The sequence below is a fragment of the Tursiops truncatus genome, chromosome 14, assembly GCF_011762595.2.
Source record: "Tursiops truncatus isolate mTurTru1 chromosome 14, mTurTru1.mat.Y, whole genome shotgun sequence".
Classification (NCBI taxonomy): Eukaryota; Metazoa; Chordata; class Mammalia; order Artiodactyla; family Delphinidae; genus Tursiops; species Tursiops truncatus.
Window position 1 is genome coordinate 29870738 of NC_047047.1, and position 18959 is coordinate 29889696.

At 42.2% G+C, this 18959-nt stretch overlaps 2 protein-coding genes and 1 pseudogene across 5 annotated transcripts; 2 read left to right on the plus strand and 1 right to left on the minus strand.

The window, feature by feature from the left end:
• The first annotated feature begins 1651 nt into the window (after nucleotides 1–1651).
• On the plus strand, nucleotides 1652–7531 carry FAM136A (family with sequence similarity 136 member A). 3 transcript variants are annotated; one of them, XM_033838346.2, is made up of 4 exons: nucleotides 1693–1831; nucleotides 2484–2663; nucleotides 2762–2902; nucleotides 5916–7531. In XM_033838346.2, the coding sequence occupies exons 3-4, from the start codon at nucleotides 2768–2770 to the stop codon at nucleotides 6102–6104; spliced, it is 324 nt and encodes a 107-aa protein (XP_033694237.1). In that variant the 5' UTR covers nucleotides 1693–1831; nucleotides 2484–2663; nucleotides 2762–2767; the 3' UTR covers nucleotides 6105–7531. The 3 variants fall into 3 exon arrangements, with proteins under 3 accessions (XP_033694236.1, XP_033694237.1, XP_073647377.1); XM_073791276.1 differs by having other exon boundaries at nucleotides 1704–1831; nucleotides 2544–2663; XM_033838345.2 differs by lacking the exon at nucleotides 2484–2663 and having other exon boundaries at nucleotides 1652–1831.
• Nucleotides 3886–4885, minus strand: LOC117307848 (non-histone chromosomal protein HMG-14 pseudogene; annotated as a pseudogene).
• Nucleotides 7532–8918: 1387 nt separating the features above from the next.
• SNRPG (small nuclear ribonucleoprotein polypeptide G) lies at nucleotides 8919–18609 on the plus strand. 2 transcript variants are annotated; one of them, XM_019942647.3, is made up of 4 exons: nucleotides 8919–9030; nucleotides 12197–12219; nucleotides 13107–13231; nucleotides 17993–18609. In XM_019942647.3, exons 1-4 carry the CDS (start codon nucleotides 8999–9001, stop codon nucleotides 18041–18043), a joined length of 231 nt encoding a protein of 76 aa, XP_019798206.2. In that variant the 5' UTR covers nucleotides 8919–8998; the 3' UTR covers nucleotides 18044–18609. The 2 variants fall into 2 exon arrangements, with proteins under 2 accessions (XP_019798206.2, XP_033694240.1); XM_033838349.2 differs by lacking the exon at nucleotides 12197–12219.
• The last annotated feature ends 350 nt before the right edge of the window (nucleotides 18610–18959 follow it).

The window sequence follows — 18959 nt, forward strand, 5'->3', positions numbered from 1 at the left end:
CTGCTGGTAGCCGCCTCTAGACTGGCTTGAAGTGTAAGGGATGTTTCAGATGCTGAACAGTGGTTTCCAGGAAGTTACCAGCCCCTGGGCTAGAGAAGGGCCTGATGCTTGAAGTCTTTGGGCTGAGTCAAGCGGCCCTCTGCCCTCAAACCAGAGTTCTGCTGCCATCTAGTGTCCGGTGGCAGCAAATGCCTAAATTCCAAAGTCAAGGTCCCTTTCCTTGTGTCCCTCACTCTCTACTCCAGGTTCCAAGTCAGCAAAACCACTTGGCTTCCCCAAAGCTTCACGCTGTTTCACACTCTGTTTTGTTCAGGCAGCTTCCCGTGCCTGGTATGACATTCTCTTCACCGTCTCGTGTGCCAGGCAAAAACACCCACTTGTCATATCCTCTAAGGAAGCTTTCCTGAGACACTTGGACTGCTCACTTCCTTCTTGCCAGCCGCCGTCACCCCGTATTAGCACATCTCTTCCAACACTACCTGTCTGCCCCCTTCACCCTCACCAAGGCTCCCCTGTGGACCCTCGCCGCTACCACCGTGCCTTGTGCCTAGCACGCACCAGCTACAGTTGTCCCTTGGTATCCGCGGGGGGTTGGTTACAGGACCCACTAAAAGTCCTGACACCGACACTCAAGTATCATAGTCGGCCCTCCATATCTGCGGATGCGGAACCCAGGGATACCGAGGGACGACTGCATGTGTTTAATCAATGAATACATAGGACAGTAAAGTTGGAGGTGGAGTTGGGCATTCCTGATAGAACTGCCAGGAGCTCAGAAACAGCCCACTGTTACTGGCGTATAAATGCTTCATTGTCGATTGAATATCTGTAGCCCCTGCGTTGCTCCTTTGAGGTTAATAATTTCTCATTAGAAACAAATGCATAAACATACATCTACCAACAATCCAACAGTTCCACTTCTAGATATTTACCCAAGAGAAATGGACATCTATGTCCACAAAAGACTTGCTCAAGGATGTTCATAGTCACCACTTTATTCAGAATAGCTAATAACTGGGAAAGACCCAAATGTCCATCAACAGAGGAATGGAAAAACAAATTTCTGTATGTCCATTCAATGGAATACTATTCAGCAGCAAAAAGGAACTGAAGATAAGGCTCAATCTCAAAAGCGTTATGTTAGGTGAAGAAGCCAAACCCCCCAAAAAAGTACATAGGAATGATTTATAAATTCTAGAAAGAGAAAGTGTAATCTGTCGTGATAGAAAGCGGATCAGTGGTTGCCTGGGGTCTGGAGTGGGCAGATAGGTAGGGAATGGGCAGGGATTGACTGGGAAAGGGCAAGGTTTGTTAAAACACACCAAGGTATTTACATCTAAGATCTGCGCACTTGTCTGTTATGTTAATTATATTAAATATTTTTTCACTTTTTTTCAGCAGAGATTGGCACAACATTGTAAATACTTCAATTTTAAAAAATAAATACATAAGAGGGAAGGAGGGAGGTAGAGGGAAAAATGCAGTCTCGGCGCTTGCACTGCCGGCGGCGGTGGGCGGACCAGGTGAAGACGGCCGAGAGGTGGGCGGGGACTACGGGTGGGGGCCGGAGAGCGCGGGCAGAAGGTAGCCGCCGGACATGCAGTTGCTCCTCTAGGACGCTAGGCGCCGGCGTGGGCCCGGAAAGGGCTCGCCGCGGTGACCCGGGAAGAGGCGGCGAGGGGGCGGGCTCGTGCCCGGGAGTCCATGTGGGCGCCGGCGCGGCACGGAGCAGCGCCGTGTCGCCATGGCGGAGCTGCAGCAGCTCCGGGTGCAGGAGGCGGTGGACTCTATGGTGAAGTGTCTGGAGAGAGAGAACATCCGGAAGATGCAGGTAGCGGGTCGGGGCCCACCCGGGGGGAGCCAAGGCGGTCCGGGATTCCTGGCCCCTTCCCGCAGCCGTCGCACGATCCCCAGCGCCACTGCCTCCTTCCCCGCAGACCCGGGTCGGGGTGTCCCTGGGGTCGTCGCGGCGTGCTCGGAAACTCGGCTCACCCTCAGACAGAACTTCTGGAGCTTCGGCTGAGCGGATGAAATCTGTGCTCCCTCGCCATGCGCAATGCCGTCTGCCCCCAAGGCCAGGCCGGGGGAGGGGGTGTCCCCGGGGCAGGGTTAAGAAGCCCCTGGTGTAAGATGGTCAGCCTCCCCGACCTTCCCCACTTGCGCGGCCCCTTCTGCAGGTGAGCAGCCAGAGGCCCGGAAAGAGCACAGCCAGGGTGAAAGACCGGAAAGGGGACTGCGCTCGGCCTCCTCAATGGCCAGGTCATGCCCGGTTCTGTTGCACCGAACCTGGCACCACACAGTGCTGGCTTATGTGCTGTTCCGCTTTCATCTCCTAAATGTTTTGTGGCTGCTGGTCCAGCTTCCCTAACCGGATTGTGGGTTTCCCTTGTAAAGGGTAAAGGTGCCCCAGGAGTCAGTGGACCAGTTGCTCCCTGGTGGAATGTAGGTTACTAGATTGCTGACCTCTGAACCCTGTGGTTTAGGCACCAGGTTTTCAGAGCTTGGCTTCATCTGACCCTCCACCACCTTCCCTGTCCACCCAGCCTTCGATTCAACAAGTGCCAATGAGCTAGCGGCAAGGAGGCTGTGAAACACTGCGCTAGGCACCGAGGATAATGTTCCTGTTCGTGGTTTTAAGGTCCTGATGTCTATTCTAAGGAGAGGTGCGGGTATGATGCTTCTCCTAGCCTCTGTTGCACTCCGTGGTCATCTCTGTCCCGGAGGCTTTACTACCTAACCTTCCTCTGCCCTCCCCCCACAGGGCCTCATGTTCCGGTGCAGCGCCGGCTGTTGTGAGGACAGCCAGGCGTCCATGCAGCAAGTGCACCAGTGCATTGAGCGCTGCCATGCACCTCTGGCTCAAGCCCAGGCCCTGGTGACCAGCGAGTTGGAGAAGTTCCAGGTGAGGAATTCCAAACAGATGACTCTAGCCCTTGATGTTGCTCTTTTGCAGATGACAAGCATTTGTTCAAAACTCTTAGCTTTAGTGTCTTGGTTCTGTGTTAACATTTGTGACAGTCCTATGGCCAACTACTCTTTACACAGTTTCAAATTTTGGAAAAAGTCCAGGAGATTGAGTGCTGTAAAAATTTCCCATAGAAACAATGTAAAAGGGAGTTAACCAAGGGAGTTCATGACCAAGAGCCTTATGTTTTTTTCCCCCATAAATATAAAATACATATGTATACTGTACAGTATAAAGCTTTCGAAAACATATTAATTCATTCTTAAAACAGCAGAATCCCCAGGAAAGTGGAATGGGCCAGTCTTTAAAGCGTACAGATTAGAACGAGATCCTGCCGTCATTTTGTGGATATACCCACCCAGGATGCTCCTACTTGCTACACCCAGGGGGCAGCTCCTGTGTCACTAAAGAGCGGCCATTTATATGAAGAATTATTATTGTTGACTCACCGATGCCTGACTCACAAGCCTCTTTGAGGTCACTAAGAGCCCCCCTACAGTATCCCTCTCTGGAGCAAAGGGTATCCACAACTTCCTTTTACTCCCTTCCTCTGGATATACTTTCCTGGAACTTGGGGAAGCAGGGCCCACCTCTGAACCAGTTTTCATAGCCTGGGATTCTGTTCAAATGGAAAAATTATATCTAATGTGGTACATTTTTACATTCTGTATAAAATTCTTCAAAATTACTGACACTATAAAAGAATAACTTCTCCAAGATCATGGAACTTCAGGGGGTTTCTTTGTGTTTGACACCTTATTTTACAGATAGGGTCTTTCAAAATTTGATTCTTGAATTACTGTACAACTTTCTTCTTCCATTCACTTTTCTTTTCTTTCATAATTGAGATTTTATTGGTTGTTTTGAGAATCAGTACACAGACATTTCAATTTGTACACAATTCTCAACATACATACCAAAAACCTAAAAAGTCATGTAGTTGTGATTCTTTTCTGAACAGTTATTCCAGTGACTTTCCAGCTTAAAATGTGGGGGCAAATTTTCCTTCACAGGATATCAAGTACCAATATCTTCAAATATTGATATGCTGTTACATCGTAAGTCCCACTAATTCACAATTTAATATCACATACACTACATACTCAAATTGTCAATCGTTCACAGCACATTAACGGTTACTAGAACTGGACTACCATGACCAAAGATGTTACAGAGTGCACAAAATTCTGCCCAGGAGAGCCAAGATCAAGGGGTGAGTGGTTTGCTTTAGGAAACAATTCTACCAAAAACAACGTGGGAAGAGAAGCAATTTAAAGTGTTTAAGACGTTAAATGCACAAGTGACTCCAAACTGCCATTTAGTATGCTTTGTATTATAGGATAGAAAAGCTACACCCAAGACAATCAAAGCCTCCCATATTCAATATCCCACTATTTTCTGGTTGTACCAAAAAACAAACAACCAGCAAATGATTTCACCTCTGAAAAAAAAGCATTTACACTTAAAAAATGGGATGAGGTGGGATTCCTTCCTTTTTAAAAATGTTTCTAGAGCTACTAAAAAACTTGCATTTACAAAATAGTTGATAAAAATATTCCTCTGGATTGTACAAGAAGGGAAACAGGGACCCCTGATAGGACCAGGTGTGTGATATTAATCAGACTTGGCTTCTTTCTCTCCTGCTTCATCAGAAGCTGGGCTCTCCTCATTTTTAGTTTCTCCATTTTCTGTAGGTAAGTCTTCTTTAGTCTCTTGGTTAGCCACTTCAGCCTGTTTTCCCTTTGCTCCCCTTTTCCCTTTTGTTTGCACTTTTTTGTCGGAAGATTTATCCTTTCCTGCCGCCTTTTTTGGCTTCGTTTCCACTTTTGCAGGAGCCGATTTAGCTGACCACCTCGCCGATCTCCTCTTGGGCTCCTCCTTCGCCGCCCCCTCGGCGGAGCTGACCTTCCTCTTAGGCATCCTCGCGGCGGGGCGGGCGCGCGCCGAGAGCCTTCGCGAAGCTGGGTTGCCTGGCCGCTGCCGCTCCCGCCGCCCGAGCTGCTGGGACCCCTTCCATTCACTTTTCACTGCTCCAATCAGACTGACTTTTCCACTGTGCCAGAACCACTCTTGCCACTCCTTCCATGGGAGTGGTCATTTCTCATTCTTCATCTTACTCAACCTACCTGCATCATTGACACAGTGGATTACTCTCCCCCTCCTTAAAAATCTGTACTCAGTTGGCCACCAGGATAGGATGGCTCACTCTCCTGGTTTTCCACCTCTCTCCCTCTCTCCTTTCTTGTTCTCATTTACTGTTTTTTTCCCTCTCCAACCTCTGAAGAGCACTGGAGTGCCCAGGGCTGTCCTTGGATCTTTTTTCTTTTCAATCTAGTTCTCTAGTCTCATAGCAAATATCATCTATATGCTGACAACACCTACATTCATATCTTTAGACCAGCTTTACTCCCGATCTCCAGATTCATGTATCCAACTGTTTCCCCCAGCATCTCCACTTATTTATTTTGTTTGTCTCTCTCCCCTCACTGGAATATCAGTTCAATGAAGGCAAGAACTTTATCTGATTTACTCATTGCTGTATTCCCCAACATTAGAAGAGTCCCTAGCACATAGTAGGTGCTCAATAAATATTCGTGGAATTGAGTATTTTTCTGTAGCAAGTACAGACCTTATAAAATCAAGGTGTTTGAAAGTCTATAGTTGAGTAACATTAGCCTCTAGTTCCTTCTCACCTCCTGGAAGGGGCTTCTGTACAATTTATTCTATTATTCACCTGCTTTCTAGTGACGCTTTCCCTGGGCCCTCGTGGTGCCACCCTCTGTTTCAATCAGGACAATCCTGGTTAATTGCACGATAGCGTCACTTAATTGATCAAGATAACCCACGTAATACGTAGAAAAATACGTAGCACAGAGCCTGGCACGTGACAGGCATTTGGTAAATAAAGGCCAGCCTTTCAGTTCCTCTACCCTTTTCCCTCTTGCCGCAGGACCGCCTGGCCCGGTGCACTATGCATTGCAACGACAAAGCCAAAGATTCAATTGATGCAGGGAGTAAAGAGCTTCAGGTGAAGCGGCAGCTGGAGAGTTGCGTGACCACGTGTGTGGATGACCACATGAACCTCATCCCAACCATGACCAAGAAGATGAAGGAGTCTCTCTCATCCATTGGGAAGTAGATGTCTGCTATTGGCCATCGGGGCTGAAGGCAGGAGTCTATTTAAGAAGAGAAATGGGGATTTGGGTTTTCTAAGGAAAGTTTATGAATGAGGAAATTAAGGATGGCAGCAAGTTTAAGGCCTATATCACTTGCCTCTGGACACTGGTTCCTTTGTGTTTGAAACCTAGAAAGTGAAAAAACCTGGTGCTAAAATTGGGGTCAGAGATAGCACAGGAGAGTTTCTGTGATCCTGAATTTCACATGGCAAGTGCTTATCCTGGCAACAGGGAGTCTCCCTTGTACCAAACCACAGCCCTCCAAGGTACCAGATTCTCTTAGTCCACAGATACCAACAGGCTGGCAGGTTCATCTGACCTGCTTATGAGCTGGTGGAGTGTGAGGAGAGGTGTTTCTGTTTGTTGCCAACCTCCTGTTTACCAGAAGGATCACTACAACGTTTCCCACAAACTGGAAATAAAACAAAATCCATGAGGTCACTAATTTAGAAAGGGAAAGGGGGCTTCTGGGGATTTGTTTCGCGTGGTTTTGTTTTATATACAAGGGCATGAAGCTACTTTAAGATGTAGAGTTGGGAGAGGTAGTTTCGATAAAAACTCTGAAAGGGTCCTTGCGGATATTCATTTCTGGCCGTCAGGACGTGGATGCGCATTTCTTAAAATTCTCACACCTGACATCTTTCAGCCTGGAGACCCTGCAAAAATATAAGAAGCGCTATCACAATGGCAGGGGAAGCAAACCTTCCCTCTGACTGGCAGCCATGATGAGCCCTGAGGCTGTCAGCAGCAGAGTCAGCCGAGTGACAAGACAATCTTGCAGTGACACTCACCCTTGAAGGGAAAGGGGCTTTTGATTGTGCCATATGCTAGTATTCAAGAATGAACAGTGAAAGAGGAATTGTTAGCTGCTTAATTAAGAGAGTTATGAAGTACTGGCTTTGGAAAAATCTGGTTTTCATAAAACAAAATAGAATGAAAGCCTACACCCAGTATTGCTTACTTTGCCCCCTGTGATAACAGAGCTCTGTTGAAACAATCCCTTGGCAACACGAAGGTCAAAGGAGAAAAAGTAAGCAACTCGGGCAAGCTGTGACTCCTTTAGAGCAAAAAAAGGGACAGCCCTCCGTTACCAAATACTACTTTTGCGACATGCGTTGTTCTTGCCCCAGTTCTGGCACCTTATCGTTTTATTAAGGACCTTGTGTTTTTACCAACTTATTACTTGAAATGATAATATAGCCTGTCTGTTTGCTGTTTCAAGACTGTGATATATTTTCCTAGTGGTTTGGTTTTAAAAATACATAAGACTTAATTTTTCTTCCACTATTGTGTTTCTTTCCTTATATCTGGCCAGTGAATATATAACTTTGTCAGGATGCTTCTCTTTGTAATGTGTGAAATAAATTTAAGAGGTCCAGGGGAGTGAAAATTAGCTATATGTTATGGTTCGGATGCTTGTAAATGGGAAGAACTTTGAGGGCATGCTAGGGCACTACAAATTGAAGTCTGTTAATGTAAAAAGACAGAAACTATAAGGCTGAAAAAGAAATTCAATATCCACATCAGGTCTCTAGCTTCAACTAAACACAACAAAAACTGGAAAAGACAGGCAGTTATGACCCCTCTAAAGAAAATGCAATGCCTGGGATTTTGAGTACCAAGAGAGTACAAAGTAGATGATGAGTTTAAGACCTTAATGTCACTGGTATTTAAATAGAGTCATTCCTGAACATGAGGAATGAACTGAATCTTGTAGAACCATCCCCTACTTAAAATCACTAATGCTTTTCTATTTTGGCCTAAGTCTTCTATAATCCCAATTGTATCTGATTCGTAAATGTAGATGCACTTATTTTGGATAACTTAACTAGGAACAAGTCAGAGACCACTGTTTACACCTGCACTCTTGACTTGAAAATCAATACCTCGTATTAGAGATCATTTGTGTGCTGCACTTCACGTTTTATACAGACAATGTATGTTAAGTGGGGGTTTGGAGGTATTGTTAACAAGCATTGCAGGACCGACCATGGGGAATACACTTCTGGGCTCTAGATTCAAAGTCTTGGAAATTGAGGCCCAATCACCCTCTCTTATGGGGCAGAGGTCACTCGCTAACTGAGCTGTTACCAGAACCCTAGACTTAGCATGACATTCTCCTGTGGGAGTATAGGCAAACCTCCGAGATACTGCAGGTTCTGTTGGAGACCACCACAGTGAAGCAAATGTCTCGATAAAGCAAGTCACACATGAATTATTTGGTATGATCACAGATCACCATAACAAATGCGATGAAAAAGTTTTAAATACTGTAAGAATTACCAAAATGACACAGATACACCAAGTGAACAAATGCTGTTGGAAAAAGAAAAAATGGCACCAAGAGATTTGTTAGACTCAGGGTTGCCACAAACCTTCTTTCTGTTTAAAACAGAAACAAAAACGCTGTATCTGCAAAGCACAACAAAGGGCAGCGCAATACATGGACATATCCCCACACATGCAAAGAAATATTAGGGGCCCACTCCTCTAGAGCTTATTTTCATTTGGTACATATGAATAAGATACATGTTGCAACCCACAAAGACACGGCATTAACCAGGTTCCTTCCGAAGCTAGAGGCGCACCCCGATTTTACAGACGGGAAAGAACGGGGCTCCCGAAGGTCCCATCCCTCCGTCCTGGCCAATCGCTGGCGGCGCAACCGGAAGCTTGGGACTGATCGACACTCTCAGGCCTTCCCTAAGTATCGCGAGGTGAAACGGGAAAGCGGCCGACAATCAATTGGCTAACGGGATGAGTGACGTCAGACGCAAAGCGCCGGGCCTACTGCTGGAGCGAGAGCGACGATTCGAGTTCTGTTTGGAGGCGTCTTTGAGCTCCTCGAGTAGACATCATGAGCAAAGCTCACCCTCCGGAGTTGAAGAAGTAAGTATGTGTGAGGGCCGTGCCCAAATGGCAGCTTATTTGTGTGCCTCGGGTTCCTTAGGTCCTCCGCCATTCCCGAGAGCGCGCCTGGCGTGCGTCTTCTGGTCCGTGGCCGACGAGATGCGGGCCGGTGTCCCGCGCTTCGGGGCCTAAGACCCGCTCAGACGTAGCATTTCGGCCCGGTGGGCAAGGTTACCAGAGGCAGCAAGGCGCCTCCGCCCGCGGAGTTGCATCCCAGGCCCGAGCTCCAGGCCCCGTCTCCCGCACGCTCTCGCTCGTTACTTGAACATTTCGAATGCTACCCTTTGTTGAACATCTTGAGTAGCATCATGTTCTAGATAAGGTGGCTGGAGAGTAATTCTGTAAGGAACTAAGGAGATGGGTGGAATGGAAGTGTTTGATAGTATCTGAGGAATCAAAAGCCGCCTTAATCTTAGAGTGTGTTTGTAGCTGTTTCTTTGAGCTTTAACTTAGAAATCACATTCCTTTTTCTTGTTTTCTTGTTCGTAGGTTAAACTTGAGTGTCGTGTGATATCTTGCTGTGTGAGAATATTCATTTTTTCTAATTAGAGAAGGCTAGGTTGTTTGGGGGCCGGGGGTGGGGGTTGAACCCAGTAAAGTCAACTCAAAGTAAGATATTCCTACTTTAGATAAGGCCCATTTTAAAGTTTTAGCGTCCTCAAACACTCTTGGTTGAACTTAGCATGGGCCATGTTTCCTAAGTAACTTCTCTGTCTTGTTCAGTTGGATAGCACAAAGGATGGAAAATTGGTCCAAGGATCAGTTTGTGAGGCAGCCAGCTATCTGGTCTGCCATGTGTACAGTTCATTTATTATCAGCCCCATAAAGAAGCCAGGCTTAAGGGAAAGTTCATATTTAATGATTTTACACTTAAATGCACATTTGTATTGAAGCCATCTTTTGTGCAAAAACTCGTGTGTATTTTAGTTGGATCTGTTATACATTTAAGACAATTATTAAATAAGCCTAACATTAAGAAAAAATATTACTGCTGTGAAAATGCTTGTCCAAGTTATCCTTTTATTGGTGAACTGGTAAAATCTTACTTGTCCTCTGGCTTCATCAGGAACTGGTGAAATGGTAATTATTTTTTAACAGAAGGACCATTCTCTATTTGTAAGGTTTCCTTTTTGATTCTTAAGACATTATTTGAGAATTTCAGAGGATGAAACTAGTTTTAATACCTTTTTCTTCTTATCTCTAGATTTCATGAATTGTGAAATCCTGGCAGGTCTGCCTCCAAAATGACTTAATTTTTTTCTTCCTTTAATTTCTCACAAATAACCATCTTTTACACGTTTATACCATCCTCCTGGTTTAGCATAACTCAGTGGTTCTTAACTGAGGGGATGGGAGTCTGGCTCTATCAGCATCTAGTAGGAAGAGGCCAGGGTTGCTGCTAAAACTTTCTACAATGCACTGGATATCATGCAACAACAGAATTATCGGGCCCTAGATTTCAGTATGCTGAGGTTGAGATACCCTGGCCTAACCAAATTCTTAGTCCTGCTCTTAAAAGTCAATGCCAGGGACTTCCTGGTGGCGCAGTGGTTGAGAATCCGCCTGCCAATGCAGAGGACACAGGTTCAAGCCCTCGCCCGGGAAGATCCCACATGCCCGGGACAACTAAGCCCATGTGCCACAACTACTGAGCCTGCGTGCCACAACTGCTGAAGCCCACGTGCCTAGAGCCTGTGCTCCACAACAAGAGAAGCCACTGCACCGCAACGAAGAGTAGGCCCCACTCACCCCAACTAGAGAGAGCCCGCTCACAGCAACAAAGACCCAATACAGCCAAAAATAAATAATAAATTAATTAATTAATTAAAAAAATAAAGTCAATGCCAGAGTAGTCTTTTTTTTTTTTCTTCCAGTTTTTTTGAGATATAATTGACATACAGCACTGTGTAAGTTTAAGGTGTATAGCATAATGATCTGGCTTACACATGCCACAGTAGTCTTGCCATTGGCTGGTTTTGCTGCAATAACTTATTGCTGTATACATAACAAAGTCCAGATTTCTTGACCCAACATTCAAGCTCCTCCATCAGAAATCCAGGCACCAAATATTACACACGCTAACATTTGAGTGCTGTGTTCTCCAGCCAAACTGAACCATTTGATTTTGCTCAAACTTTTTCACTGCTGTGACTTCGGAAATTTTACTTAACCTTCCTGAGCCTCAGTTCCCCATCTATTAAATGCTGATTAATTATTAATAAGTATTATTAATTTGTATGTATGTAATTTATAAAAGCCATCATAGGATTAAATAAGCTCATGTGTGTTATATTTGTTTTATATAACATATCCTATTAAAATAGATTATTTTATATATCATACTATATCTTTTTATTTGTAAAAACCTATCTTCTTACACCTTCCGTCAGCCCCTTTCTCTTATTTATCTTTGAATTCTCCCATGATTTATATTAAAATTGAATGAAATTTCATGTTTTTTAGCCTATAACTGGAAGAGGTAAAAACTGGTTTGACTACATGTCTTCATATTCTCATACTACCCTGCTGAGATGGAATTTTCTTGTTTAATTCAGATTATTTAAAACTTCAAAATACGCATTTATTTTGCTAAAGCATAATTATGTGTTGAAGACTATCCTGAACACTTAAGATTGATGTTTAATATTAAATAAAACAACACTACGTATTGTCTCAAATATAAAATAAAATACCTATTGGATTGGGTATAGTTTGATTACCTTCTGGTTTCTTCACAACTTTGTTTGGTTTTGGAAATAACTAAAAATATAACCAAATCTATGTTTTTCTGTTATGGTTGTAAAATCCTGTCATTGAAAGTTAGGTCAGTATTGAACAACAAGAATGGTTTGTAATTCACATCAGTATAAAGATGCAATTTAATGTACATTAATATATTGTAAATCCATTCCATTTTTGTTTATCTTCCCTTCCCAAATCACATTGCTCAGTTAGTATAAGTACTAACTGTGGTAGCCCATCACTCTCTCATCCTTTACCACAGTACAGTTTTTACTCTTTTAAATTTCATTATTCCTATTGTGTATATTTTAATAGATTATCCTGACTATACCTACTTTAGTGCTTACTTGTGCTTAAATTTTTTTAATTAGTTATATAATCTTTACCCCTTTTGCTTTTTCAGATTTATGGACAAGAAGTTATCATGTAAGTCTTTTTGGTTTTTTATTTTCGGGCCTTTTTTTTTTAATGCTAAATTCCTTTTTACATGTGCCTTGGCGGTATATAATGTTTGAAGGAGCAACATTATAAAAATTCAAAGCACACAGAACCTCTAATTCATATCCATTAATTAAGCAGGTTTATCAAAATTCTAACTAGACAGTTTTATTTACTTAATTTCTGATACTTAGGAAGTTTCACAGTACTTTAGACTCTTCATTATTTCATATAAGCCCTCTCTCACTTTGATAAAATTAACAGTATTTTCTATTTGAAAACTTAACTTTTTTCCTTTAAACAAAGGACAGACAAGGACTAAAATATAACCTGTACAGTACTCGAAGTATATAGGGGTTAAGACCATGGCTTTAGGAGCGAGCAGCCTTCAGTTTGAACTCCAGCTGTACCCCACAGTAACTGTATAATCTTGAACCAGTTATTTAAAAATGCTATACTTCAGTTCCTTCATAAAAAGTCAGGATAATTCTACTTCATAGGATTCTTATAAGTTTAAATGTGGAAGTAAATGTAAAATGTTTAGCCCAGTGCTTGGCATATAGTAAAGATAGTAGATTATACATCTCAAATACCTGGGTTTTATCTCACCTAGTTTTTTTAATTTATTTGGTTGCTCTGGGTCTTTAGTTGTGGTGGATGGGCTCCTTAGTTGCAGCAGGCGAACTCTTAGTTGTGGCATGCACGTGGGATCTGGTTTCCTGACCAGGGATCAAACCTGAGCCCCCTACATTGGGAGTGCAAAGTCTTAACCACTGTGCCACCAGGGAAATCCCGATCTCACCTAATTTTTAATGAATAGTTTAGTTGATGATTAATGGTCAGTTTTATTAAAATGTCTTTTTCCCTTTACACAGTGAAATTAAATGGTGGCAGACATGTCCAAGGAATATTGAGGGGATTTGATCCCTTTATGAATCTTGTGATAGATGAATGTGTGGAGATGGCAACTAGTGGGCAACAGAACAATATTGGAATGGTGGTAAGTAAAGACACAAGATTTCTCTTAAGAGATTTCATTTTTCTTTTGGAATAAGCATTAACGTCCCTTCTATCAAACTCTTGGGTTAGACTGAAGTTAGGCAAATTTCAGGCAAGATTAGACATTCCGTCTCCCTTTTAGTTTAATTTAATGACAGTTATTCAATTGTGATAATATCCCAGTTACCTGTAGGTTAGATCCGAATCTTACACGAACCCACTGAGGTCCTTAGACTTGAAATGGGTGTTAGAAATCATTTTTGAGCTTTATTCTATAATAGAGACACATACTTGTTCCTTCATTAGAGCAGTAGTTCTCAATCTTAGTTGTATTTTAGAATCAAATTAGTCTGGGATGCAGCCTAGAGTTTTTTAAAGTTCCCCAGATGAAATGGTACAGATGAACTTATTTGCAAAGCAGAAATAGAGACAAAGATGTAGAGAACAAATTTATGATTACGGGGGCCGGCAGGCAGGGGTGATTTGGGAGATTGGGATTGACATAAAAAAAGCACTGTGTGTAAAATAGATAACTAATGAGAACTTACTGTATAGCACAGGGAACTCAATACTCTGTAATGGCCTCTATGGGAAAAGAATCTAAAAAGAGTGGATATATGTATATGTATAACAGATTCACTTTGCTGTACAGCAGAAACTAACACAACATTGTAAACCAACTATACTCCAATAAAAAAATTTTTTTTTAAGTTCCCCGGGTGATTCTAATGTAAGGCAAAGATTAACCAGTGATTGAGAGCATTTACAATCAGTCATTGAGGAGTTTTTTTAAAAGCAAGCAAACAAAAATTATGCCTAGAGTCCACCTCAGAGCAATTGAAACTGTATCTCTAAGGGTGCTGCTCTCTTTTTTTGTTAAAAGATACTGTGTAATTTTAACGTGTAGTGAGGATTACTGCTTATCAAACTTTAACATGCCATGAATTCCCAGAAAATCTTGTTAAAATGCAGATCCTAATTCAATAGGTATGGGATGGAACCTGAGATTTTGCATTTCTAACAAGTGCCCATTTGATGCAGATCTGCCAGGTCACAGATCACACTTTTGGGATTTAATTGTGTATATAATTAACCTAGATTTTCTGGTTTATCACACTCAAAAAGTAGTCAAGGTAAAAGTTGCAAGGGATACAATGACAGCCATTCACATGGAAGAAAACAGGAGGAAAACAGATGCTGACTTCTTAATCATAGGAGCAAACGTTTCTGCATTCAATAGGCCATAGTGGTATGACTACTGAAGAAGAGTTGTTGATGTTTGTCAACAAGACCCAGACTTTGAATTCCACTCTGCCCAACACAGGACAGTATACCCAGTAAGTGTTAAGTTTGAGTTACCTGGGCAAGGTGAATCAAAACAGACAACTTAGCTTTAGCAAATCATTGAGCATGTAGACCTCTAAGAGGTGGTAAGAGTTCCTAATCATTAGCCATGATTTTGCCTCACTTTTTAAAGTTTGAGCAGTAAAAGGGTATAATTTTTTAATCACCCTTTCCAAGGCTTGTGTTATTGCTTATTTCAAGTGTATTTCCATTACTGCATTTTGAAAAGCAAATCAGTAGTCAGGGTTAGAGAAACAACTTGGAATCTCTAGCTATGAGACTCCCCGCCCACCCCCACACGTTTCATGTAAATCTGCCTTCTTTCCAGGTACAGTCTCCTTGAGCTTCTGTTAAAAATGAATAAAAGTATGGGCAAATCATTAGCAGCAGTTTCTTATAAAACAGTTTTAAAATACCCCAAGATTTCCCCCTAGCCATTCCTTTTACAGATTAGGAAATCCTCATTCTAATAGAGGGTAGATTAGGATTTTGGTTCATACCTGAACAAATTTGCTAAAAAAGGATTCAAGAAGGAATTGACATCTAAAGTTCTTAACTTGGGAAGATAACTTTTTAGAGAATGTGTGGCACTTCTCGAAATTTTTATCAGAGAAGGAATTGAGCCTAGATCATGGATCTTTCTCGTAATTTTCTCCCTAAATTTTGATGGGCTTAATTTTCTTTACACGGAAATTGGTTAAAAGCAGTGTCCTCCCAAGTCATTCAAATAATGAGCACCTACTTACCGTGTTAGGCAGTCTGCTCCTCCACCTATGATGGCGGTTGTGTGACTAAAAATTAAAGTCTTGTGTTAGTAGGTGCTAATTCTTGTGGCTGAGTTCACTTTGAAAATGAAATAATGATAATATATCAATTGTCTTTAAAAAACAGTCTAAAGAAAATGGAAGGATGGCTTTTCTAAGGAAAAGAGGGGAAACCAGTTACAGTTTTGTTTTTTCACAAGTTGTTTGGCTAAGGAGACAGTTACGTTGGCGTCATTATTCCCTTGTCCAATCAGTGACCCATTGAGGCCATTGAAATTACTTAATAGTATTAAATTAAGAATAGTATTAAGAATGTGTGTATTCTGAAGGGGGTGGGGTAATTTGTTTGGGGGATCTGTCAGGTGGATAATTACATAACAATGTCTCGACTAGCCTCTTATCTTTTGAGACATCCCCAGAGTAGTCAGTAGCATCAACTCTGTCTTATTTCCTAAAGATTCTACTCCACTCCAAGGTTCCCCTAAGAATGTAGTAAAAATTGTGTCTTTTTTTGATGCTACATATTTCAGGTGATCAGGCTTTGTGCTTCTGTAGCTCCATATTATGTTTGTATTCTTTATTAGGCAGTTGTGCCCTCGCAGGAGACTTTAAAAGCCTGAGCAACACTTTGCCAAAACTTAGTATTGAAGCCCAACAAAGGAGCAATACGGAATTTGGGTTCCAGTTTGACTTGGAGAATGGGGCCTCGAGCACAGTGGGGAAAGAGGTAGAGCACTGCACAACAGAGGTGTTCACAACAAACCTTAACTGTGTATTATGTGAGAAGGCAAAGAAGTGTGTGATACCATTTTAGAAAATGTTGATGAAAGTAGTGGTTTTGTTTTTTAATGATGGCAAAAAGGAAAAGCCCACAGATCTGAAAATCTTAGTTACCTGAAATAACTTCTCTCCACCATCCTCCACGTCTAGGGAAAGTGTCAGAAAGGGACAAATTTAGGAGGGAGCTAGGAAAGAAGCCTACTTGTTTTTCATGCTTTTGTCAATGAGATGTGATGTTCATCATCTGTTGCACATAAGCCAGCAGTTTAAAACTCTTGAGAACTAGGTAATCATGTTGTTTAGCTTTCTTCTTTTCCTAACTTGTAAGAAGAGTAAGAGTCTGTAGTTTCCTTCAATCCCCATTGTCATTTTCAGGGCCTTGTTCTCTTTAATGCAGCTCTTTAATTCTTTGCCACCTTCTCACCATACTCATTGCTGTTTGTCTCTGCCAGGCTCCAAGACACTTGCCCACCTGTCACGTTCCTTTCCAGTCTTTCAGCTGCGGTAATCACGTGGAGGTTCATTTGTTTACTTAACAGTCCTTACTGAACCTTTTGTCTGTCTGCCACAGCTTAGGCACTGGGGATGGTGCACCAAGCAAAGTCCCTGCCTCATAGAAATGACACTGGAGTGAGGAAGATAGTGAATAATAGTGTATGTAATAAATAAAGCGAGTAGAATGAGAGGAGAAAAGAACCAGTTACAGCGATAGTAAATAATAGTGTATGTAGTGAATAAAGCAAGTAGAATGAGAGGAGAAAAGAACCAGTTACAGCTATTTTTACACCACCTGCCTACAAGCATAGCTCCACTTTGATCTTACTCAGAATGCCTCCATTTCTAATAAATCGTTCCACATCCCTCATCCCACTCCTGTCCTTTTCACCTCTCCAGCTCTACTTGAACTGATCTGTGATTGCATTGCCTACAGTCCACCAGGCGCTCCTTATTTTCATAATAATTCTCATTATTCTCCTTATTTTCATAGTCCCCTTCCAGTTTGACTTATTTTTCTATCCCTCTTTCCCAGCCATTACCAGCCATTTCACCTATGCTGTCATGAGTATCCTGGCTTATCTTTTATAGAATGGCTACTATATCAGGCACTGTGCCCCTGGGGCCTTTTCTTTATAACTTTTCTTCCTGCCTCTAAGTCTCCCCCACCCCCATTCTCTTATATATGCTTTTGGCAAAACATTCCCCCAGCTCTGAAACTGTCACTGGTTCATTGTTGGTTTCATGATGCTTTCCAAACACTTTTAAGATTGGTGTTTGAGGCCTTTTAAGATTAGGTGCGAACTGTCTTTGTTTACCACTTCCTTCCATAACCGTTTACTTTATTCAGATTAGATTTTTCCTTATCCCCTTACACTTTTTCATCTCAGTTCTGTCTAGAATTTCCTATCTTCCTGTCAAAATTGTACCCAATTTTCAAGACCCAGCTAAAATGTCATCTTCAGAAATCCTCCTTTTTCCAACTTTCATCCTGGTTTGTTCCCTCAATGATCTTATACCCCTAAACTGATTGATGTATTCTACTGTACCTATTTTTCCCACTAACTTATGGATCCCTTAGGGGCAGGGATGGGCATGTTCATCTGAGTCCTGCAGTTTAAGTGAAATGGGTCATTGGAGACTGGTCTCAAAAAGGTACTTGTTAGCCTTCAATCTAGATGTGCATCTCATTATGAAGGGCTTAGTGGCTTCATGTCATTACAAGACTGGAATTATTTTGTGTTCCTGTGACCAGGAAAAAAGCCTCACAAACTACCGAAAAACCATTAATGATTTGATGAAATCAAATCATTTTGATCATCATTGATATGTCTGTTAAATGAATTGTGTTCTTTTCAAATTCATTTTCTCTTTCTTAGGTAATACGAGGAAATAGTATCATCATGTTAGAAGCTTTGGAACGAGTATGAACAATGGCTGTCTTCACCAGAGAAATCAACTGCTTCCACATGTCCTCTCTCCACATTTTACTACGATGAAAATTGGGTCGTGTACATTTTCTTACTGAACTTTTTTGTTAAATAAACTTCTGTAATAGTCAAAAATGCTTTCTCAGCTGTTCTGAACATAGAAGATTTGCTCTTATTCTGATTTTTTTCTATCATGACCTGTTCCTGGTTGTGACTGATTTGTTCACGGGTGTTGTTTTTTGTTTTTTCTGGTTTTTGGCCATGCTGGGTCTTCGTAGTTGCGTGCAGGCTTTCTCTAGTTGCGGTGAGCGGGGGCTATTCTTTGTTGCGGTGCACGGGCTTCTCATTATGGTGGCTTCTCTCGTTGCAGAGCACAGGCTCTAGACGCTCGGGCTTCAGCAGTTGTGGCGCACGGGCTTAGCTCTACAGCATGTGCGATCTTCCTGGACCAGGGATCAAACCCCCGTCCCCTGCATTAGCAGGCGGATGCTCACCCACTAGAAGTCCCTGAGGTTTTTAATGCATTAAAATACAAGAATCTTATTAAATATGAAACATTGCAAGGATGCCCATTTTCTGTATCTTTTACCACTGAACAGAGATAAAGAAGCTGCAAGCCTGAGTGGGTTTCTTCTGAAACATTAACTGGAATTTTCAAAGTTCTTGCCATAACTTTGACAGACTCTGACTTTTTCACATACGTTTACATACCAAGTACGGTTTTGCTCAAACAACACAGGTTTGAATTGTGCAGGCCCACTTCTATACAGATTTTTTCCAAAATAATTTTGGATTATTAGTAAATAATTTGCTAATACTACAGTGCTACACCATCCATGGTGGTTTGAATCCACGGATTCTGAACTGGATGGAGGAACCACATGTGCAGAGGGCTGACTAAGTTACACGCAGATTT